Here is a 24,672-nt window from a genome sequence, read left to right on the forward strand (position 1 = left end):
GTACTTTAGAAAGTGTGAATGAACCCGCTGAGAGGAGCGGCTGAGAGCTGACAGGGAGCGCCTGCCCCGAGCTGCGTTCTGACCCCACCCGTGCCTTGCCCACCACTTCCTCGCCCAAGTCTGCTCCTGAACAATAAGAGACAGCTTGATTTGGGCATATACTCATCTGAAAACAGGTTATTAAGTTCTAAACCAGTGGTGGAAATAAAAATTATCTACAGATGAGCCCATCTTTTTTTACTTTTTACTTGGTCACTCCACTGATTGGACCCAGTTTAATGAAAACCAAGATCTTCATTTTTAATACCTTTATTAATTCAGTAGTTTTCATCGATCTCTAAAAGTAAAAGTGACAGCACACTGGAAATCAGGATACCATTTAACACTGCCTTTGCAATTCTAAAGTTCTTTACAATTATCCTTTGTGCTAATTAATTATTCTCATGCTTTTTCAATGAGGTATAAAAGTGATCTAAATAAAGCTGTCTGAAGGTATCGAGTCAACCCTGTGGCAGAAAAGGTCCAGAAAGAATAACTTAGTGCAGCCGATAACTGCCCCGTGGCAGCCTTCAAATCCATAAGCTTTACGAGGGCAGAATTTTCATCAGTACTGTTCAAGGCCACATCCCACTAGAACAGTGTCTGGTAGATACTCAGGACATTTGTTGAGCCAGTAAATGATCACCCAGGATCTGTAGTACTTGATGCTAAATAATTCCAGGAAGGATGGAAGGGTAAAGAAATCTCTACCACTCCTCTCTGGAAAAAATGCTTTTCAATGACACAGGTACCACCATAAACAGCATAACTTAAGTAAAAACAGACTATGATACTCATAACAGCAAATCTCTGAAAGATCGAAACAAAATGCCACTGAGGACACCTGGCTCGACACAGGCCCCCATAATGGGTCCTTCCAGTCACGGTCACAGACCCGTCTGAATGCCACTACTTCCTAATCGAAAATGGACTGAAAGTACAGAGGAAAATTCTCCTGCAAAGCTTTCAAAATGTTAAGGCTTTTGGAGCATTCAAATAACCAAAGATTCTTTTATATTCTAAGAAAACAAACTGACTGACACCTTTTAGTCAGAGAAGCATGAACAGATAAGAGATCTAGTTAATCTAAATTGATTGGAGTATTCGTATTGAGACAAAGGTATTTTAATATGAAATAGTTGCAGTTTCTGAATCTTTAAAGCTCCATGGAATTTGGCCGTCGGGGTACTACTACTACTGATATTAACTATTAAGTACTTTGAGGATGCTCAGGCTGAGTAACCCTTAAATCAGACTGCGGGGGTAGGTTTGCTTTTCCCAAATAAGGAATCTGAGACTCAAAAAGAATTAAGTGACTTGTCCAAGGCCAAAGCTAATCACAGGGTCTGTTTAACCTGAGAAACCAAACACAGGACTAAGTCATGTTCAGTGTTGACAGGTCCACGTGGGGCGCGCCTCTCCTGCACAACTCAGGTACGTCTCACAGACTTCACAGACTGAGCTTCAAAGGGTCATCTGGACCGTGGAGCTGGACTTGACCATGGGTACGAGGGCTCTCTGAAGATCCGCAAGAGGGAAGGCAAGTCCAAGGTCGGGGCCAGAGTTCTTTTTTTACTGCTTTTATAAACTGGAACTCTGATGGAGATTTTATTTCTAAAAGAAGCTTTCCTACTTTAAAGGTTTGAAGAACACTGGTCCTTTCTAGCTGGAACATTCTGGGCAGCATATTTTGGGTCCACGTTAATTTTTTTCCAGTTTCATAAGACTTGGCATGTGTTTTCTCTATTATAAAGTTATAGGCACAAGGCTAGCATAGAGGCTTATGTTTTACATCTCGAACTCTGTGAAAAACTTGGATAGGTCTATGATTTATCTGCTAAGTCCTTGACTGGCCTTCGCAAGCTACAATCATTATAATGTTCCTTAATGTGACAAAACCCAATTATTTTCATGAGGATCTGCTTTATAAAGATTTATCAGAAATTCCTTGTGATTAAAAAAAAAAAAAGATGAGACCACCCTTACTGAAAAGACTGTAATTGGTTAATTCCTTATGCTTTTTTTTAAAAAAAACTCATTATTCTTTGTCTATGATGATGATTTGTCAAAAAATGTTGTGCAGTTCCTGTTATCAAGTCTTCCATAGAAGGAGCAGTTGAATGAGCAGAGATGGACTCAATCTGCAGTCCTGTTCTCCCAGAAACAGTTTTCTCCTGCAGGACCAGAAAGCCATAGGGGCCAGGAGGGGCTAAATAATTTTTATATTAACTACATCTGTGTTTGTTCAGCTATAAAGAGCCCAGACAATGTTCCGATACACAGATACTTCACATTTCCACCACTGCTTTTAATTTGGCTTCGAACTAAGTGTCTACTTTTGCTACAAAACTAATTTCACATGCTATTGTCATTGTTAATTTCTTAAAAGCAAAGAAAGCTTGGTAAGCATCTATTATTCACTAAACAGATCACAAAATTATCTTTTAATATTAAAAGAACAGCAAATAGTATGTTATTTTACTAAACAAAGGCATTAATATATTCAGAACATCTTTACTCTTTGTTATTGGGCTTCTAAACACACCTGAAGAATTGCATTATTTCCCCTTCCCCAAAAACTCATTTCAAAATTTGCTTAATGCTCCTTCACTGGTCCCTGAAAGAAACTACAGACACCTTTTAATTACAAGCGTTTGTTCACAGTCTTAAGCACGGGAATAGCTACGATTTCAACATGTCTGTGTCACTAGGCCACCAAATTCTTCACAGTATCTGATTTTCATCAAAAGTTTGCTGAGGAATTTTAGCTCAGAGAATTGCATTGAATGCAGGCATCTATGTAGTAACGGCTCTCTAACCAAACTAAAAATTATTCTTGCATAGAATGGCAATGATCCATGGATTAAAGATTCCTCCAACACCCAAATAGAATTATTATGGTTTATTGTGTCTATCATTCGTGGATAACTGGAGTCACTCAAACAATTCAGCTAAAGTGTTAATGATTTTAAAAGAATCATCAACTCCTCAATGAAAACACCAAAATGGTTCTTGTCCTCTCTTCCTAACATGAACTCAAAATTAGAGTTAAAAGACTATTGCCTACCCAAATGCATGTTTTAAGTTAAAACATGGGTAAACTCAGAATGCTATATGTCACCACATTAATTCCAAGCGCTGTGCCACGGTTCGGCATAGCTTTACATGAAACTGATCATGTTTATATGGACATCGCATTCTGTAAATGTAGCAACAGAAGTTCAAATACAAATGGGTTCTTCAGTTCCCCAGTGATTGAGTAAATGAAGACTTTCAGGCTTATCACACTGAATGTATTTTTTATTAAGTACAAAGTCTTCAATAATAGAGTGCCTTCCTACACACTTGTTTGTTTGTCTAGGAAACCCACCTCGAGATGTTGGGGGGCTGAAGAATTCTCTTTACGTGCTGAACTAGCTCTGCGTTTATCTGGACATTTTATTTTAAACAATATACAGATAAAGAAAAGCAGTACTGTGCTTACCCTAAGGCTTCAAAAGCTGTGGACACCTAGATTAAGGATAAGTCACTAGAGAGCCGTTTCTGATCTACACAACCTAGCTCATAGTGTCTTTTGTAGTCTCATGGGTGATTTGAGGTATTTTCAAAAATATTCTACATGTAGAGTACCAGCTGCGGGCTTAAGGAAAACAGGCAAAGGTGCAAACAGAGCTCAGCACTACGAACAAATACCACCAAGCGAATGCTCCTGGCGGCTGTGGAAAACACCCCTTCCTTCTGGACAATCAAAAAAACCCATCCCATGTTATTGAAAAAGGGGAAAAGCAGGAGGAAAAACAGGTCAAGTCAACATTAGCTCTGTAATTACTCCATGATCTACGATATTAGTATTCAGTACGCTACGCTAGCTGCCCATCACAGCACAGATGCAGTTAGTGAACTGCGAACATCACAATGAAGAGTCGTTACTGCCGCAGAAGCGACCAGACGCCCGAAATTCCACACCACAAGACTACCCCATTACCCTCGAGGAGCTTGTGGGTGAAGAAAGCCCCTCGGCAGCGTCCTCCTTGATAACCTCCTAACAACACAAAACAAGAGTGTGGGTGAAAGGTGGCGGGGTGAGCCGGACTAGGATGATGAATGAACATGATATTAAAATAATAATAGAAAACACCAAAACCAGGAGGTGATTAGATTCTTCCTTCAGTGACAACATTTTAAAATATAAAATATAAACAGCAGCTTAAATCCTACATCTTTTGCCTCCTACTTTATAAAAACAAATTAACCAGGAATATTTTTTTAATTGTTAAACTAAGTTTATCATCAGGAACACCTAACATGTTAGGCACTGGTGTATTTTGTTAGGTTCAATAGTACATTTGAATGATTTCCTTACCCTATTTAATTTCTGCCATTAGATTAAAATGTTCTTTCAATACGTCATCTAATTTTTATCCAACAGAGCTAACATGTATATATAGATACCATATATGTATATCCTTTAAAAAGATGTTAGAAATTATCAGACGTAAAGGTTTACTTTTAAAAGTCTGGTAACCAACACTACATTGTCGGCCAGAAGCACTGATTGTCAACAACTCAACATTCATCCACTGAGGCTACTAGTCATTTCCCTGCATAGATATTTATGAGAAATGAAAACAAAATATATTTTCTTAGTAATAGCTTGTTTCTTAAAACTATTTATAAACTAAGTTGTACTTTCACTACAGAAAGGAAACAATCAAACTTCTAATGCTCTCTGCGTTCCTTATTAGATTAATACTTTAGTTACCCTTTTTTTATACTTACTAGGCCATTGCTCTGCTCTCTGGGCAAATTCGATTTTACTGATGGACGTGAGATGAGATGTTGGGAACCGCCAGGGTAATACCTTGGCGTGTAAAGGTATGGGGCAAAGAATGGCTATGGAAAAAACACGTAACAAAAGAAGGGGATAAACAATCACAGAAATCAAAGTGTAATGAGACTTATCAAATGAAACTAACCAATAAAATACAACTCCAAACTTTTAATGCAAGTGACAAAACAAAGGAAAAAAACCTCACTCATATTCCGTAAGATATCAAACTCGAACCTAAGACACAGCATTTAAATTTTTATAGTTTTGATTTACTAAAAGCTTTTTTTTTAAGCAACTAAATTTTATACCTTACAATCTGACACAAGAGTTTCTTTTTACATTTAACAATTTTACAAGCTTATCACCATGTGTCCAGTTCTAAGAGACTTACAAATATTAACTCACAATCTCTTAAAAAAAGGTAGAGTGGAATCTTAACAGAATACTATTCTTTACAAAAGAAGATTAGCCTTAAGAAAGACCAAAAAAGGTCTCAATTATACGAGAACACCCTAGCATGAATTCCAGGAGTATCTGTTACTCTCAGTTCCTACAGTTTACCTTACAGCCTACACCCTGGAGTTTATCTTCTAATTCCAAATAAGCAAGCTTATTTTTTTTAGTGGGAAATCGATTGTTAAGATTTATAACTATGGCATTTATTTGTAACAAGCTTCATATTAATAGGAGCTATCAGATTAGCTGGGCTAACTATAAAGATTAAAATTTCCCCAAGCTTCATTACACTGAAATAACATCTTCCCCTACCTTTTTCACTCCTGCCATTTTAAGAAAATTATTCTGCTTTTAATTTCCAGACTAGAAACCTCAAATAACTAGAGCCAAAAAAATCTAGACCTAACAACATGAGAGAATTTTATATGTTTTAAAAATAATAAAACGTTATTAAAGCATCACGATTGTTGTTTATGTAAAATTAGTGAACACAAACAAGGTCTCAGCCCAGAAAAAATTTTTTTAAATAAAAAAGAAAAAAAACTTCTTGGTCTCAAAAGTTGAACTGTCATGTAATGATCAATTGAGCCATTTTAAGTAAGTTACATTACAGCAGATTTGAAGACCAGAAAATAAAAACTTGCATTTCACACGGCCTATCAAAGTTTCCAAGGATGGGAGACATTATAACATGCGATTGTTCTGCCTTTTTCTCCTTGTCTGAGTAAAAGAATGGAACTTATACGGCCAACATTTTTCAAAAATTGAAAATTTAAATTCTGGAATTCCTTTTTTACCATATTTATTCTAAACTCTTTTTCTTCCTAGCTCATGGGAAATTTATTTAGGTATGCACTTTGCTTCTATGAATACTAGCCCCTATGTTTTCTTGAATTAGACTAAACAAGGAAACAACAAAAATAAGGAATTGCAATGGATCTTAGAGTTAGTTCCAGAAAATATAATACTAGTGTTCACGCTCCATTGTCCTATAGGAAATATTAGTGTTAATTAAGGTGCAGACAGCTTGGGCCTACTAAACTTGATAGGGTCTGAACACCACCAATAATTAATTGTGCTTCCATATTTTGAAGTAGAAAGTTATCATATTTACACTTAGTAAACAATTATAATGACTGAAGGTAACCTGAAATAAGACTCCAGAAATGGGGTACGGTACTGTTATCTGGCAATAACATCTGAGTCCTAAAGCAGTATTTTCCATCATTATCTCATAGTTAAAAGTTATAACACATATTAACTATAGGTTTACTGAACTACTGTAGAAATTTAAGTTTATCATTGCTTTAAATGTCAATATAAATTACTAACAAGATATAACAAATGGAACACTTATCAACAAATTCCTTTGAATCACAGGATAGCCACTGCTAAGTTCACTTTCTTATCGAGATAATAAATGAAAGCAAAAAGCATCGCTAATATTCCATCTCAACTGATATCTAGAACTTATTAAAATTCCAACTTCTTTTGATTTAAAAAAATCATATTAAATTAAAACTTAACATTTTTCATATTTTACAGCTAAAGTACAGCTTCCAAACAATAAGAGACTCCATAAGCAGAAATTTCTGGTGCTTCCCTAGAACAAGCTCTCCCAACAAGAGAGTCCTAGCACCTCCTTACCCTGTTGTAGAACGGATGCTGGGGCCCCGTCATGCCGCTGTAATAGCTGCTGTGCGGCTGTGGTGACACAACCCCAGCTGCGAACGGCCCATTGAAGGACGTGGAAGAAGAGCAGACAGACGGAGGCTGGCTATAGCCTGACGGTGGTCGAGGAGGAGCTTCGTGTAAAGGCAGTGGGGGGTATGCAAGGCCCCCGATATTAATCTGGTCTCTTGCAGCACGAACATCTGAAAAATTAAATGATCCCCCAGAAGGCACACGAAAATAGGACATTAATAATTAGCCCAGTTACCACTTCCTCCTCTAGTTACTAGAGAGAAACATGATTTTGTCACTCTTGCCCGGGGTTCCAGCTGGCTTGAAGCAGCAGGACTCCTGACTACTCACACTTTGCATAAAAGCTTCTTTCACCATTTGAAAATCACCATCTGGATTTTTCTCTTCGGTTACCAGAAATTTAAATTTTTCTCTGACTTTTTAAAGTATTTGTTGGTGCTATTCTAGCAATTCTTGATTCATAAAGTGTTACCGACCATTAGTAACGCACACTTGCCTAGTGTTAACAAATACAATGTCAGTTGAGGCTGTGGCTGGCAAACGACGTAACTTACCTGCCTCTGAACAACAACGACAACAGCCTTTTAACAGGTGTCTACAACAAGAATGGAGAAGTAGTCCAAGGCTCTCTCTTCGTAATTCCTGGAAACTCAGAGGTGGCTCAGCAGTGCCGGGGTCACACACAAGATAGTGTGTTCCAGGAAAAGTTGTGTGTGTGCGCTGTGTATGTGTGTTTCTGTGGTGTGTCTGTGGGGGGTATGTGTGTGTTATGTGTGTGTATGGGGTGTGTGTTGTGTGTGCTGTGTGCTGTGTGGGGGGTATGAGTGTGGTGTGTTATATGTGTGTATGTATGATATGTGTGTGTGTGTGTGGGGGGGGTATATCTGTGTGTATGCTGTGTGTGCGGTGTGTGTGTGTATGCTGTGTGTGTAGTGTGTGTGTGTATGCTGTGTGTGCAGTGTGTGTGTGTGTATGGGGTGTGTGTGGTGTGTGGATGGTGTATGTGCGTGTGTGCCCACATGCGTGCACGTACATATATAGAGATACCTCAAGAACAACTTAAATTATTCCCCATACTTCATGTCTCTATCCTCAAGTTCCAGTCCACAAATTTAGTTAAAATTTAAAAAGTAATATAAAGAGTTTATCTCTCTGGATAAAGATCTCTATTAAGAGCAGAAGATTGGTGACAGAACAATTACAATGGACTGACATCTTAAAGTGGTGACCATATATTAAAAGGAATCTAATTCCAAAATAAGGATTCAGGTGTGTGGGTTGGGGAACATAATAAAGTCAGTTTAACAACATTTCCTTAACATTCCCCAAAGGACGTCAAGACTCCTAACCATTCATCCTCCTGTGTAGTGCTTGGTTCAGTATTTCTTGGTTTTTCATGCAGCAGGAGAAACTAATTAGCTAAGTTAGAAATGGGAAAATTTGTTAGGACTTTAGAGAAGAAAAAATTAAATTTCCTATTAATACCCACCTGCAATAATTTCCCGTAGTTTAGGGTCTAGGTTTACAGTGCACGGCAAGAAGGTTTTCACATCTCGAGCCACAAGAACTGGGGTCCTTGAAGACAAAAATACTTCAAAGTTTCTTATGTCTCCATCTATTTCAAGTAGTGGTTCAACATCTTTAGTTGTTGGAATATTCTTTGATATTCTTCAAACAAGAAACAAATGAAAAAGGTAATTAATGCCATGATTAGAAAAGCAAATTCTATATGTAACTTAAAATTCGTTATTTATAAAAGTAAATAACACATTATACACTTTGCTCTCATTAAAAAAAAATTTTTAAAAAGAAAAACAAAATAAGTGGTAAAATTACTAGGTAACAAGTGAGGTCAGAATTACATTGCCTTTAACCAAAGGCAGGACTTGGGTTAGAAAAACAGAGGGAAAAAGTAACACATACACCAGTACTGCAGCGTTACTGATTATGTCTCCGTGAAAATCAAATGCGTTGTCATTTTACACATGACGATAGCGGGTCTCATACAAATTAAACAGCCTGCCTAAAGTCGCAAGACTCGGAAAGAGAAATCTGACTGGCTCTAAAACCACGTTTACTATAGAATACCATGGGCCTTGCCTTTGCAAAGAAAAGAAGAAATAAAGAATAATCTTTAAATAAATTACAAAGACTAGAAAATAATTAGCACAGGTTTTTCCTTTTTTTAAAACAAGGTTTTATTTTCTATTGTAAAAGTAATATATGCTTACTATTAATAGATAAGCATATATATAAGGCAGAGAAATACAGAAAAACAGAGGAAAGACATAATTTTACCAACTAGACATAACTACGAATATAGTGTGTCACTTAATATTTTTTATTATGCAGAATTTTTTTAAATAGTTGATTTTTTTTAATTTTTAAAATTTAAATTTTTAAATTTAAATTTTTAAAAATTGTTTACAAAATATGTAAACAATTTTGTATCAGGCAGAAGTCTTAAATGTAAAAACAAGAATTGTCATTAAAAAAATACTTAGTAAATCCTTTTTTGTCGAACTATATAAAACTGCCATTTTTTATAGGTCAAAATGGTCATTACTGACAATTCCATATGGTTCAATACCACATGCCAGGTAATGGGCCGATCTGAGGCAAGCAGTAAAAATGCTTCACAGAGAAATAAAGGGATAGAAAATATGAAAAAGAGACAAAAAGACAAGGAGATAGGTGAGAAAGATGGAAACACCCAAATGCCCACTGATAGATGAAGAGATGACAAACTTGTGGCACAGCCATATAATGGCACACCACCTAGCAACACGCAGGAGTGAACTCCCACACACGTTGACATGGTCGATCTCATAATAAATCAGGTTGCGTGAACGAATACAGCCAATAAAGACTGCACAGTTGTATGTTTTCATTTACACAGAACTAGAAAAATGTAAAACAATCTATGGGGACAGAAAGCAGGTCAGGGGTTCCTGTGAGGTCAGGGGAGTGGGCAGAAAGGAGGCAGGGAGGCATTCCGAAGGCACAGGAGGAAACTTTTGGAAATGACAGATGTGTCCACCTTCCTGATGGTGGTGATGATTTTGTGGGTAAATACATATACGAGTATCAAAACTTGTGGAACTGTACAATTTAAACATGGCAGTTTAATGTATGTCCATTATACCTCATAAAGCTGTTTTAAAATCACTGTACATTTGGAGATATCTTCAAGATCCTCAACTCCCAATTAATTAGTCAAGAATATCAACTGTTAGATTTTACTGACCCCAGTTTCAGAGGAGCACTAAGATTTTTCAGGCCCTTCCAAAAGTGAAATGGGCTCTTAATCTAGTATTAGTTACAGTTATATTATTTCTTTGGGACTAGCACTTTACTGCTGAGACCATTAAAGGCCATCCAAGGGAAAATCCAGAGAACAAAATTAGCAAACAAGAAAAGACTAGGGTGCTGGTGAGAAAATAAGGATGGCAATTTTGTCTTAATGAATTTCAGGAAGTCCCTGTTATGGACTCAGGCACACATGCATGTATTAGAAAAGCCCTCTGAAATGTGATTACTTCTTAATAAATTAAAATGGCATTCAAACTGATGATATTTAAAATGAAATGGAAAACTTGGAGAAGGGTTGTACAGAATCATTTGCAGAAGTGGCCAAAGTATCAGAGCTCAGCCAGTTCACAAGGTAGTTGATCTATTTCAGGAGCTTAACATAAAATCCTCAGAAGAGAAGCTAGCAAGATTTAGATAAAAACACACAGCTGACAAGTCACATGAAACATATTAACTGAATTTTAACGCCAGCTCTGCTTAAGCTTGAATGTGAACACTGTTCTCAATCTGATAAACAATACAGCTGTTTCCAAGCCAATAGTCTATTACTGGTTCCAGACTGAAGTCTCTACCTAACCTTCTGAGCTCAGCACATGAAACTGTCCTACTGAAAGAGATATTTATGTAAATGGGCATTTCTGGCAGTGGATCACCCAAATCATATGTGCCTTTTTTTTTTTTTTTTTTTTCAGGTATTTTTCCAAAGGTTAGTATTTAAAGAATTTATGTAACTTCACTTTTCAATTAAGAGTGAATTCAAATTTCCAGTAATATGAATCATGTGAATTCAGGCTGCCAGCAGTTAAATGGCCTATAGAAAGCATCATAAAACCTCAGGCATCAATGAGATCCTGGTAAGTTTAAATGCAATTTCTTTCTGTGCTACCATCTAGCAGTACAGTACTTGTTAATGCCAACATCAGTGTAAGTTAAAAGCATTTTGATTATAAATGACAGTGGTTTATACAAAGTCCACATTAATTCCTTGGCAGAAATTACACAAGCCATTCATATTACTTCCTTTCAAAATGAGGTTTTAAATTACATGGGAAAAATTCTATTTTAAATCAAAACATAAACAGGTTCTAAGAGCATAATTTCTGGAGGTGTTATTTATTATACTTTATCTAAAAATAGCTGCCTAATAATGTCATTATTTCATCATAAGACATTAAAAATTAAGATAAATTTTCTTTAAAATTTTAAACTGGGAAAATTCTTAACTGCCTCAGAATTTTATTACCTTGAAACAAATTTAACTTCTAGTAGACTCTCAAATACTTTCTCTCAGTGCATGTCCATTTGTTAAATCCTCTACGCACAGAGCACTTGTGAGGTTCTGGGAGATCGGTGGAACACACAGAAAAGACCCACTCAGCACTGTTGCCAAGGGTAAAAAACGGAAGATAAAATCACATCCACTGCTAAGTCCACTACGACCTGTGGAAAGACCACCACACCCCAGGTAGGAGCTAACCTAAGCTCTCTCCTTCTGCCTTACCCAGCTCTACCTGCTCCTGCTTTGCAGCTCAGCTCCACCCGGCTTCAGGGAGGTCCTCCCTGAGACCAGGCGGTCCTCCTCCATGACAAGCCCTCCTAGCACATAGGTTTTCTGGGATACCACATTATCACAACTGGAACGTTATATCCATTAGTGGAATTATTTTATTAATGTCTACCCCGCACCCTAAACTGTAAATACCATTCAAGCTGGAAGAAGAAGTCTGCTTTGTCAACCATTGTATCTCCAGCGCCTATTCTAGAATACTGTCTTATCACTACTGCCTAATAAATATTTGTAAGTAAACTACAAGACAATCTATCATCCCCAAAGAACTCTATTCTTTTAAAATAATTTTCACTTTCATTATCCTTCCCAATATCGAGAAGAACTTTGTACTTGGGAGAGAGTAGAATGATCCATTTTGAGTTAATTTTTGTACATGATGTGAAACAGGGGTCCAACTTCATTCTTTTGCAGGTAGAAATCTACTTGTCGCAGAACTAGTTGTTGAAGAGACTATTCTTTCCCCCATCAAATGGACTTGGCTCCCTTGTCCAATGCTCAGTTGGTCATAGATGTATGGGTTTATTCTGGACTCTCAATGCTATCCCACTGGTTTATATCCTTATGCCAATGCCACAACATTGTTTTGATGCCACATTGTTTTGATTTCTGTTACTTTGTAATAAGTTTTGAAATGGAGAAGTATGAGTCCTCTAACTTTCTTCTTCTTTTTTGAGATTGTTTTGGCTATTTGGGGTCCCTTGCAATTTACATGAATTTGAGAATCAGGTTTCCGTTTCTGCAAAACGAAAAAAGCTATTGGAATTTTGATAGGGATTGCACTGAATCCATAGATCACTTTGGGTAATACTGACATCTTAATATTCAGTCTTCCCATCCACGAACACAGGATATCTTTCCATCTATTCAGAGCTTCTTTAATTTAGCAATTTTTGTAGTGTGCAGTGTGCACGTATTTAACCTTGTTGGTTAAATTTTTTGTTGTGGATTCTTTGGGATTTTCTATATGCAGGATCATGTCATTTGTTATTAGAGATAGTTTTACTCTGTCCTTCCCAATTGGGATGCTTTTATTTCCGTTTCTTGTCTAATTGTGCTGGCCAGAACTTCCAGTATAACACTGAAAAGCAGGTGAAAGTGGGTGTCTTAAGTAAACTCAGGCTGCTACAAGAGAATAAACATTTATTTCTCATAGTTTTTGGAGTCTGGAATCCGAGATCGGGGTGCCAGCACAATCCTGAGGGGATTCTGATGAGAACCCTCTTCTGTGTTGCAACTTGCTCTCTGGTCCTTCTTAGAAGGAAACTAAACCCACCATGAGGACTCCACCCTCGTGACCTCATCTAAACCTGGTTACCTCCCAAAGGCCTGGCCTCCAACACCATCACATGCGGGGTGAGGCTTCAACAAGGCATCCTTGTCTTGTTCCGGTCTTTAGGAGGGAAACTTGCAGTCTTTCACCACTGAGAATAATGTCACTTGTGGGTTTTTCATTGATGCCCTTTATCATGAATAAAGTTCCCTTCTATTCCTAGTTTTCTGATGATTTTTATCATGAGAGGGTGCTGTGTTTTGTCAATGCCTTTTCTGCATTCATTGAGTGTTCTCTTGCAATTCTTTTTATTTCTGTAAGATTGGTGGTAATGTCAACACTTTCTGATTTTAATTATTTGTGATTTTTTTTTTTCCGTCTTTCTTTTCTGTCAGTCTAGTTAAAGCTTTGTCCATTTTGCTGATCTTTGGAAAGAAACTTTTGGTTTCATTGCTTCTCACTATTGTTATGTTCTTTATTGTATTTATCTCCGTTCTAATCTTAACATTTCCTTCCTTCTGCTAGCTTTGAAATTTTTGAAATTTGCTCTTCTTTTTCTAGTTCCTCAAAGTATGAAGTTAGGCTATTAAGACATTGCTTCTTCTTTAACTTCGATATTTACAGTTACAAGTTCCCCTCTGAGCACTGCCTTTGCTGCATCCCATTAGTTTTAATCACTCCTAAGAGTCTTATAAAAGTACGTGGATAACGATTCTATGAGTCACCTTTCATACTTTGTTGGAAAGAACACTGCCTAGGGGTTCAGAAAGACAGAGGCTTTCCTTGCTACAGCTGAAGTAACAAAAGTAATAAAGTGACAAAAGCTGGAAACACCCACACACAGAAGGCTGCTGAGTGCAGAGCACTCGATGGAGCAAAGAACTTACTGTCGGAAGAGAAAACGAGGCAACGGTGTGCACAGTGTCAGGTGTCCTCACTACTTTTCAAAGCCTACAAAAATAATGCTGCATTTACAGGCATCCGATTCAGTAGCTACACAAAGCACTTGCGCACACTGAATGAATAATTGTGCCAACCTTCAGGTTTGTTTGTTTGTTTCTGATTTCAAGTACTTAATGTGTTTGACTTACATGTTTAAAGATGGTCTAATTAGGGTTAAATAAAGTAAACCGTAGAAGTACTTTCTACATTGCCACAGAAATCAAACAATGTACACTAAGAGCTTAGGGTACATTTTTAAAAAATTATCTCCAAGATGATCTAAATGGCCAAAACATTAAAGCCTAAGATTACTTTTTTCTACTAATGGAGGAAACGTGTAGGCATGTGATTTAATGGGTTAAAAAGATGTTCGATATGCAAGCTCAGCAGATGGTCATTAGACACACAATTTACACATGTGCAGCTGGGCCTCAGCCAGGCTTCACCTGGGCGGCACAAATGTGGCCTTGGCGGCAGGTACCACTAGGCCCAGCACCTCCCGTGCCACAGCTCCCCGTTCCAAGTTATGCCCCCCTTCTGGGTCACAAGTCAGTGCTGCTGGCACATATTTCAGTGTTCTTGCTTTTTGTTTTGAGCATGAATAACAAACATGGTCAGAGACTAAAACCAAACTAGGACGAGAGATAATAAGAGGAAAAGTTTATGACCATAAACATCTCCTTTTCTCCACATCCTCGCCAGCACTTGTTGTTTGTTGATTTATTGATGACAGCCATTCTGACTGGAATGAGGTGGTATCTCATTGTGGGTTTTATTTGCATTTCTCTAATGATCAGTGAGGCTGCGCATTTTGTCACATGTCTGTTGCGATCTCAGAGATATAGAGGAAAAACTGAGGGTTGCTAGATGGGAGGGGGGTGGGGATGAGGGAGAAGGTGAGGGGATTACCGTGTTTTCCCCAAAAATAAGACCTAGCCGGACCATCAGCTCTAATGCATCTTTTGGAGCAAAAATTAATATGAGACCCGGTCTTAATACAATACAATACTGGGAATATAATATATAATATAATATAATATAATACTAGGAATATATCGGGAATATAATATAACATAACATAACATAATACAATATAATAAAGGGTCTTATATAAGACTGGGTCTTATATTAATTTTTGCTCCAAAAGACGCATTAGAGCTGATGGTCCGGCTAGGTCTTATTTTCAGGGAAATGCGGTAGAAAGCACAATTGGTAACCACGAGATTGCCATGGGGATACGAAAGACAGTTTGGGGAATATAATCAATAATGTTGTAAAGATTTTGTAGGGTATCCAATGGACACTTGTCTCATTAGGGAGACCACTTCATGGACCATGTAGGTGCCTGACCTCTGCACTGTATACCTGAAGCTGAAGCTGAATAATACGAATGTCAACTATAATTTAATATGTATATAGTCACAGGATGTTGAGTACAGCATAAGGAATAGAGTCAGTGGAACTGTAACAGCTATATACGATGTCAGAGGGGTAGTAGATTGGGGGAGGGGGGGTTATCACTTTGTGAGGGGTATAAATGTCTGACTATTACATTGTTTTGTACACCTGAAACTAATAAAAAACCAAATCTCCTCCTTTGTAAGTTAGAAAAGAGCACTGAATTATTTTGACACAAAAGCATTTACACTCAAAAAGAAATGAGGCTTCGATTCAATTCGCCAGTGTTCAACTGACAAGGAAACTTAATATAAGCAAAGTCTGAGGGGGAAAAGTCTCCTGTTGAAGCTGTTATGTAAACTTACTACATATTTACATGTGAAATGCTTCCCATTAAATGTAGTTTGGACAAAGGCAGTGATCTCTAGGAATAGAACGCGTGCATGAAGTACAACTCGGCTGTATTCTGAAATGAAAGAATGTTTACCGCACTGACTCCTTAAATCCAGACTTGCTCTGAGGTAACAGAATAAGGCTATAATGTATGACAATTAAAGTAAAAGCAATGAGACTGATTTGTTAGAGGGAATAACAAAATACATTTAAAGGCTGGGTCACTTGTGAACTGTGTGTGACTTGGGACAAGCCATTTAACCCTCTAGACTGCATTTTCCGTATTTCAAAGGGGTTAAGTAGATTTAGGACCCTGCCCCGGGCCCTGGAGGTACTCCCTCCAACTCCAGCCCTGCCATGTGGAAGGTGCTGTCTTGCAAGGCAATGAACACAGCATAGATAGCCCTCCACGTGCAAGCTCCCAGGGCGGCTGGTGTAAAAATGACACAGCTGAAGCATAACTTCATTTGGCTTTAAATGTAATTTTGGTAACTACAGGGCTGAAAAACGATCGACAAACAGGGAAGGTAAAACACGAAAGCTCAGAGAGGTACCTGCTCAGGCTCAGCTGCAATACTGACAGGCCCAGCCTTCATTCATGTGTATTATGTCAAATGTTCTGAGTAAGTGTCCTTTTTCTTAAATAGAATGTACTAGGAAAGTGTATATTAAAAATTATAAATAATTCACAGGGAAGTAAACTAGTATTTGTTCAATTATTATTATATTAATGTTTATCCTAGTATTATTTAATACCTACTGCCTGCATTCTCTAAGCCAGGTGCTTTACCTCATTTATCTAATTTCTATCGCCAACACTCCATGAAACATTATTTCAGTTTTTAAAATGAGGAAACTGAGGCTCAGAGAGGTTAAGCAACTGGCCTGACATTACCCCGGATGTAAGCGGCAGAGCTGGGACCCGAGCCTGCCTGATTCAGAAGCCTGTGCCCTGCGCACTACTGTACTGGTTCAAACTGGGTGCCACAGACACAGTTCAAAATTCTTACAGTAATTATTTACATGCTTTTAACTCCTTAAAAACGTAATAAAATATAATGCTGCTACATACTAAATGTTAAGACACGAAGACCAACATTTAAGCCTGTGTGACCAGGTCCTCCTGCTTTTCCTGTATCAGTTTTTGGCAGCCTTTGAAATAAAATTTCTCCTCCATCTTCATGTGCACATTTAAATTCCTGCATTGTTTTTCTTTTAATCCAGACCAACACTTTTCTGTTCACAAAGTTAAGCAGGCAAGTCACCCTACTTGCCTGAGCACAGAGAGTAATAACCAGTTAGAAAATCGCAGCGTTAATTCATGACCCAGGTGACCAGACCTAGTGGAGAAGTAGCACCAACACTTCAACTAATTATAAGGGGAGCAACTGTAAGATTATATTGGTGATTCACCTACAAAGCAAAATTCCCAATTCGTCTTTCAACTTTCTGTATCAGATTAATGGAAAACATCTTGCCATTACAAAGTCAAGTTTAAAAATCGGGAACATCTGCATCTACGTAGGATTTAGAATTTTCGATATTATATTACCAAAACTAAGCAAAGAACCAAATAGATGTTTAAACCAATGTAGGACTGCAAATCATCCACATGCTTCAATTTTCAGAATAGCTCATTTTCCTTACTAACTGAATTTATTAGGCAATGTTATAATTTGAATCAATTAATTGATATTCACCCTGCTTCATTTATTGGGATTCTGCATAAGATTCAGTTTGCAAAAAGGTTTCCAGCAGAGGGAAAGCCTGGCGCACCACAGCATACCACCTCCCCAAGTCCTACCATTCAGTGTTCAGATAACAGCAATTCAGATGACAAAACAGGACTTTCAAGCTATGGTAATACAGGAGACGTCAGAAAAGAGGTTAAGAGAAGCAAAATATTTCACAACTGACTCAATGTGAAAACAGTACCTATCATAAAAAAACAAAGCCCATTGTTTTATATCAAGAGTTGATGGTGTGACATAATATTTAAAAATGTTCCAGTGAAAGTAAATCAGGTCCAATTTCCATCGCTGTTTGAGGAACACCAGTGACATTGTGAGGCGCTGCCGAGTGGTAAGAAATGCTCATGTTATTGCGGCCTTTAAGAATTCGTTAAAACTTTTACATTAATTATACATAGAAAGCAAATGTTTTGCAATAAGACTGAATAACAAGCACAGAGACTGGAGACTCAGAACTGAATGGCTGTCCAGGAATAAATCTCGGATGAGAGCAAAGCCTTTATAACATGAGTTATCGCAAAGACTGAACGTGTAGTAAGTACAGAATCCAAGTTCTACACTGTCAAGCATTTTATATTTTCAAATCTAAATACAAATTCATAAGATCAACTGAAAAACTCCTTTTCTTGTATTCACCCTTTTCCCAAAAGTTAATTTAAAAGAATTTTAGGAGAAAAGAATACTATTACACTTAATAAAAACTATGCCACATGATCAGGTAACCATTCATTTACCTCTGATCGTGATTCTCAGTGTTTACAAATGTCCTGTGAAGCCACTTAAGAAAAACAGGCATGGAAACTGAACTGTAGAGTTCAAAATATTCATTAAACTCAGGGTTTTCCTTGTTTTTCTCCTGTAAAGGGGAAAGCCAAATGCACTAGCTTCATCTCTTGGCTGCCAGTGCTAATGTTTCTAGTGAAATACTGCCATCTTGTGGATTTCCTGGATATTGCAAACAGGGGCCACCTGCAGTGTGGTTCCACTCAACATCGCAACATTTGGACTAGCTAGCATTTTTGTTGTACCTTACTTTTGTGTTTTCTTGTATTTTGAAGAATCTAAAATTATTTTCATTTGAAATTCTGAAATCACAAGCCTCTGTTAAATAAATAAGTTCACGAAAAAATAATCTCTACGTGATCTCTAATGGCATATTTAATTTTTTGGTAAATTTGAATCCTTCAATAATCAGATTATTTTTTAAAATGTAAGCATGCATAATACTCTTACTGGGTTATAAAATAAACTGTAAACCTACATAGGTAATGATTTTTTATATATTAAAAAGCTCCTATTTCTGTTTTCAAATGGCCTGAGTTAATATACTTGAGTTTTTCATGTTGAAATTAGAAACACACAACTTCGGAACGTTTAATATTCTTCCTTTGTTCTACATTAGCATAAAATACTAAAAATGGCATCATAAGTTTAAATGAGAATATATTTTTATGATCAATTTTTTCCTACTAAAAGCAAAAGAAAAGCTATTGAAAAGCTGCCTAGAAAAAAAATTACAGCCACTTAGTGCACATAAAAATGGTATAAAGGCTTAAACAGAGGCACCAGCTGCTTAAGTGCTAAATATCACAACTGATTTTCTAAGCTTTCCATACAAAACATAGTGCACTTACTAGACACAATCACAACTGAAGAAAGCATTTATTTGGGGGGTTTTACATAAGTTGGTAAGAGGTTTGCATTTTCTTAAAAGAAAAGATAAATTCAATCCTCTGGAAAATTTTCTGTCTGCTGTAACATGCCCACTGATACATAATAAGTGATTCTAAATAATGTGAAAATGAATAAACTATATTGGGAGATAAAAAGAGAATTAGTGTAGTTCTGTATTTCTAAGCTCTCAGATGTACTGCCTAGCTTGTGTAGTTACAGACAGTCTCCTGGCTTCCAGAAATAGGCCAGGGGAAGATCCAACAGTAACAGCTGTGTGATCTTATCTCCTGCTCTCTGCCTCCCAGTTATGAAATAATCTCGGTAGAGTACTTAATCCAATGTGTGGCATGTACTGAGGGCTCAAGTAATATTAGCTACTACTTTTATTAGATGTACTCAGCACATAATGAACTCTATAAATACTTGTATTTATAGAGTTTATAACAAAAATGGAGTTCAGTTAAGTCACACAACCCTTTTAAACAATACTGACAACAACCTGTAAGTAGAAACTCAAGTGGGAGGGACCTAGCTAAAAATGTGCCGATTTGAAGCAATTCCAACAATGGCATTCAGAAAAGGATGATAAATGTAAGAAACCTTAAAAATGTAACTGAACTGAAAGTTATAGGGAAATGACTACGAAATCACTGATTTTAGTCTCACCTGACAAAAGGCAGAAACTACTAGGTGTTCGCTGAAATACTTCATCTCCATTCAATGTTTGTGTACTGAGAACTTCCTATGTGCCTGACCCAGGGATATAGTGATATAATAACAAGGGAAACATTTTACCCACATTTATTACCAAAGAACAAGTGTTTATATGGGTAGTATTCTTTTCAAGATAAAATGTGGCTTCTCATTTACTACCTTCCCCCAATCCATGCTTCTTCAATCCAAATGGCATCACCATATTTCTTCATTTTTTTAGAAATACCCACTACTGACTACTCGATGCCAAGAACGTCTAGAAGCAAGAAATTCAGTAACACTTAGGAAGTTATACAGTCCATGAAGTTAATAGTCTAGCTTAGGAAAAAAATACTAAATAAATAGCAATGCCAATATTTATAAAAGGGTAAGTACGGTAAGCACTATGAAGGAACATACCAGTATATAACGAACACATCTAATAAAATCTTGAGAATTGGGTATGCCTGGTTACAGAGGACTCCCTGAGGCAGTGGCATTTAGACGAGACTGAAAGAATGAGGTGGGAGAGGAGGATGGGCCAGAGGCAAGGGCAGGTGGAAAGGTGAAAATCAGGGGAGAATGCACAAGCAGTTCCACGCTAAGACTGGAACTCCAGATACACCTAATTCCTGTACACAGGATTTTGACCAATTATTTCTTTGTCCTTGGAGCCCAATTTGATGTGCAATGACCATCATTTTCATCTCATTCACTATTACTCTGCTAGCAACTCATCGATTGCGTTCCACACATACCAGTGCTAACGCTACGGGACCCACCTTTCATTCCCTCTCAACCAGGGGGTTAACTATGCAGTTATTAGTGGGGGGACAGGCCATGCAGTTGGCTAGTCCAACAAAACGACAGCAACTTGAAAAATGATCCAAAAAGTAGCTTATCAATCCACCACTTTATTAGAAAAAGAACAAAGTGATCTTAAGAAACAAGAACGATTCCAAAAGGAGAAACACAGGGAAATCAGTCATCTAAATTCTTGCAGATGTTTAGCAGACTAGTTTTCTTTCGTACATTGCGACAGGAGCATCGATGGCCTTCATCTCTCAGCCTCTCGTGTTCGTGGAGTGCCACTACGTGCCCTTCTCCATCGCTCATGTCATCTTTACTGTGGGATCACCACCTACTTTCTGCACAACGTTTCATGTACCCGAATTCTCCCCCCCAGATTCATTCCTACCCCTTCCCTGTCTGGGATTCTCAAAATATCCTCCCTCAGGTCAACAGGGTTCCCTAACTCAGGCCAAGTTACACTGATACGACCAAAACACTGCTACCTTAGGGCATAAAGATACAGATGCAAGTTTTCCAAGACCCTGCAATGGATCTCCATCTTACTCAGGGTAAAAGCCAAAGTCTTTACAAGAGTCGTCCGAAAGCTGCCCATGACCCCGCCCCACCTCCCTGACCCGTCTGCTACCCCCTTCCCCTGACTCAATCCCCTCTAGCTACACCAGATCCCTGGTTGTGGCTATTCCTTGAACATTCCAGGAATTCTCTGACCTGAGGACGTTTGTCCAAACGCCCCCCTGCCTGGAAACGCTTTCCCCACCTATCTGCTTGGCTCATTCTGTGCCTCCTTCAAGTCTTTGTTCACCATCTCCCCTCTCCAGGACTGCCTGAGCCTCTCCGGGCACGCGCAATCTGCACTCCTCCGCCCGCTAACTCTGCTTTTTTCCATAGCACTTGTCACCTTTTAACGTACTGCACAGTTTTGGTTTATAGAAAGTACGACCTGCCACTCCTTGCTGGAGTAACTCACGGATACATCCAAGCTCCTAAAATGGTGCCCGGTCCATAACAGGTGCTGAATAACTATTTTCTGAGTAAGTGGATGAATTCTAAGCTTTCTCCCTGTAATTTCTTTCACACCTTTCGGTGTTCCTACAAGTCTGCAGCAACTATAAAACAAAGAAGTAGCAAGGTATGTAAACAGATAAATTCAAAAGCCAGTGAAACATGTCTAGTTTAACAGGTTTCATTTTTTCCTCCCAAAACCAAAACTAGCCCTGATTTGTAGTTACATCAAAATAAACTAAAAAATTCTGCCCTTCACCTTTATTTATCTTTAGGAACCTGAATCTTCCCATTAATTTCCACAAAGACAATGAATAAGAATAAACAATGCGCAACCAGAAATGCATGTTTAATTGTCAACATTACATCTGATTATGGGCATCTTTAGTCATGGTTTGAAGGCTCAATCTTCACATTAAACCTGGCAAATATACGAATGTTATATTTCCATCCAGATAAAATGTGATTTCTATTTTAGATTATATTTTCTTTTTTCAACACAAACCTGCTTAGTTTCCTCTCCCATATGAAGAATTAGCTTATGATTTTGCAAAGAATTAGATCAGGCCATCTTTTTAAAAAGATAAAGATACTGATAAAACATTGAACCTGTGAAAAAAGTGTTTACATTAACCATACATTAAGGACATGTGTATTCTGGGAATAAAGATGGAACCAATAATTACACACAAGAGAGTAATTTAATAAATGTTGAATGATGACAACATGAACATCTAGAGAAATCACCTCACATAAAGAAGACAGAACTGCATTAAGATGCTAAACTATGTATTAAAAAATGCTAAAACAGTGTTTGGAATAAATTTATAGTATCTCAAAACTTAAATTAAGAGAAAAATGACCAGCACAAAAGATATACTTTGTACTACAAAGGAGATGAGACAACCTCTTCACAAATCTAACTAGTGTCCAATTTTTCATGCTATTCAAATTCACAATTTAAGGCCTCATGCAAAGAAACAAATCCACGCATAATTTGGGCCGCAGGACGGGGGGCAGGGAGCAACTAACAATAGCCCAGAACACGAAGGAAAGAGGAAGGTGCTTAGAGCTAAGACAGGCATGAGATAACCAGAAATATCAAATTAAGCTTACAAAAATTTTGGCTAAATATCAGCTAGAAATATCTTAAGATACAATATTTTATTATGAAAAAATCTTAAGTCCAGATATACCACTATTTTAATAATTTAAAGATACTGAATTTAATATAAATGTTACAAATTAGATAGCTATAATGTCTATTCAGCAAATAGCTATTTCAATGCAATGAAAAATGGCTACTGTTCTGAGGCTCTCTCAAAACTTATTCAACTGTTTAAAAAAATCAAAACAGACTACCAGGGTTGGCCCGGTGGCTCGGGCGGTTAGAGCTCCATGCTCCTAACTCCGAAGGCTGCCGGTTCGATTCCCACATGGGCCAGTGGGCTCTCAACCACAGGGTTGCCAGTTCAATTCCTCGAGTCCCGCAAGGGATGGTGGGCTCTGCCCCCTGCAACTAAGATTGAACACGGCACCTTGAGCTGGGCTGCCGCTGAGCTCCCAGATGGCTCAGTTGGTTGGAGCGCATCCTCTCAACCACAAGGTTGCTGGTTTGACTCCCGCAAGGGATGGTGGGCTGCGCCCCCTGCAACTAGGAATGGCAACTGGACCTGGAGCTGAGCTGCGCCCTCCACTGAAAGCACTAAAAGGACAACAACTTGAAGCTGAACGGCACCCCCCACAGCTAAGATTGAAAGGACAACAACTTAACTTGGAAAAAAGTCCTGGAAGTACACACTGTTCCCCAATAAAGTCCTGTTCCCCTTTCCCCAATAAAATCTTTAAAAAACAAACAAACAAACAAAAAAGCAGACTACCAAAATAGAGTATGGCAATATCCTTATCATAAAACTATTCCGACCATATCATCCTGAGTAAAAGACTTCTTGAGCAGTGTCAAAACAAAAATTTTAAAAATTATCTTCATGAAAACTATTTAAATTGATCTTTTTAAACCTTTATCATTACTCAAAATGCTTACTAAAAATACCAGAAATAAAGTTTTATATTAAAATATTTCAATGGTTGTCTAAAACACTATAATAAAAAGTAGACAGAAAATTTTTATCTAGTTTTTATTTTACTCCCTTTTTTCTTACTAAACGTATGTTAACACAAAAAAACCCTCAAATGATCTAGACAAAAGCTTTTAGCTCAACACATAATTGCAAGAAAATTACAATAATTGTACCAATTAAAATAATCTTGAATGAACAGTATGTCATCTTAATGTTCCAGTGGTTTATGGAGGGATCTACTTAATTAGCTGAAATTGCTTTTCAGTGTTAGTATCAAATGTCATTTGTTAAAAGTTGAACAATTTAGAAAATAATTTAACAAAGCAATTCTACCAAACACCAAGAACCAACATTTTCTTTTTCAGCTGAATAAAGCAGGCAGATGTGTCACCAAATTGCTATAAAAATAAATGAGGCTTTTTATGGATTAAGAAAATTTTACTACTAGCGTTACAAATACTATTTTCTGATTGTTTTTACCAAATCAGATTTCTTTAATAAAATAAATGAATATCAATTATATACTGCTGCTTTTTGTCTGCTGTAAATAAAACTTTTTAGTATTCAAATGACAAGCAATAGCATCAAAGAACTCAACTATGGATAAGGAGAAACAGTCATCTAAATTATTCTAACATATTCCAATATATGATTTTTCAATATGTGATCTAAATGTCTTCTCAGTTTTTCATTCAAATCATCTTAAATTTAATTATTTTAAGTCAAATTCTTAATGAATTCTC

General features: G+C 37.4%; 1 protein-coding gene across 10 annotated transcripts in view; it reads right to left on the reverse strand.

The window, feature by feature from the left end:
- The window catches only part of KIDINS220 (kinase D interacting substrate 220), a 91,879-nt gene that overhangs the window by 17,112 nt on the left and 50,095 nt on the right, over nt 1-24,672 (reverse strand). For 4 of the 10 annotated variants that reach the window (XM_074331659.1, XM_074331658.1, XM_019755952.2 and 1 more), the window contains exons 23-25: nt 8,520-8,698; nt 6,974-7,200; nt 4,819-4,932 (exon numbers count right to left, since the gene is read on the reverse strand). In XM_074331659.1, the coding sequence (XP_074187760.1) occupies nt 4,819-4,932; nt 6,974-7,200; nt 8,520-8,698 (520 nt within the window). Of the gene's footprint in view, nt 1-4,024; nt 4,082-4,818; nt 4,933-6,973; nt 7,201-8,519; nt 8,699-24,672 lie in introns of all 10 variants that reach the window. The other 6 variants (XM_019755954.2, XM_074331661.1, XM_074331660.1 and 3 more) reach the window with 2 other exon arrangements.

This window comes from Rhinolophus sinicus, linkage group LG05 (assembly GCF_036562045.2).
Source record: "Rhinolophus sinicus isolate RSC01 linkage group LG05, ASM3656204v1, whole genome shotgun sequence".
NCBI classification, from domain to species: Eukaryota; Metazoa; Chordata; class Mammalia; order Chiroptera; family Rhinolophidae; genus Rhinolophus; species Rhinolophus sinicus.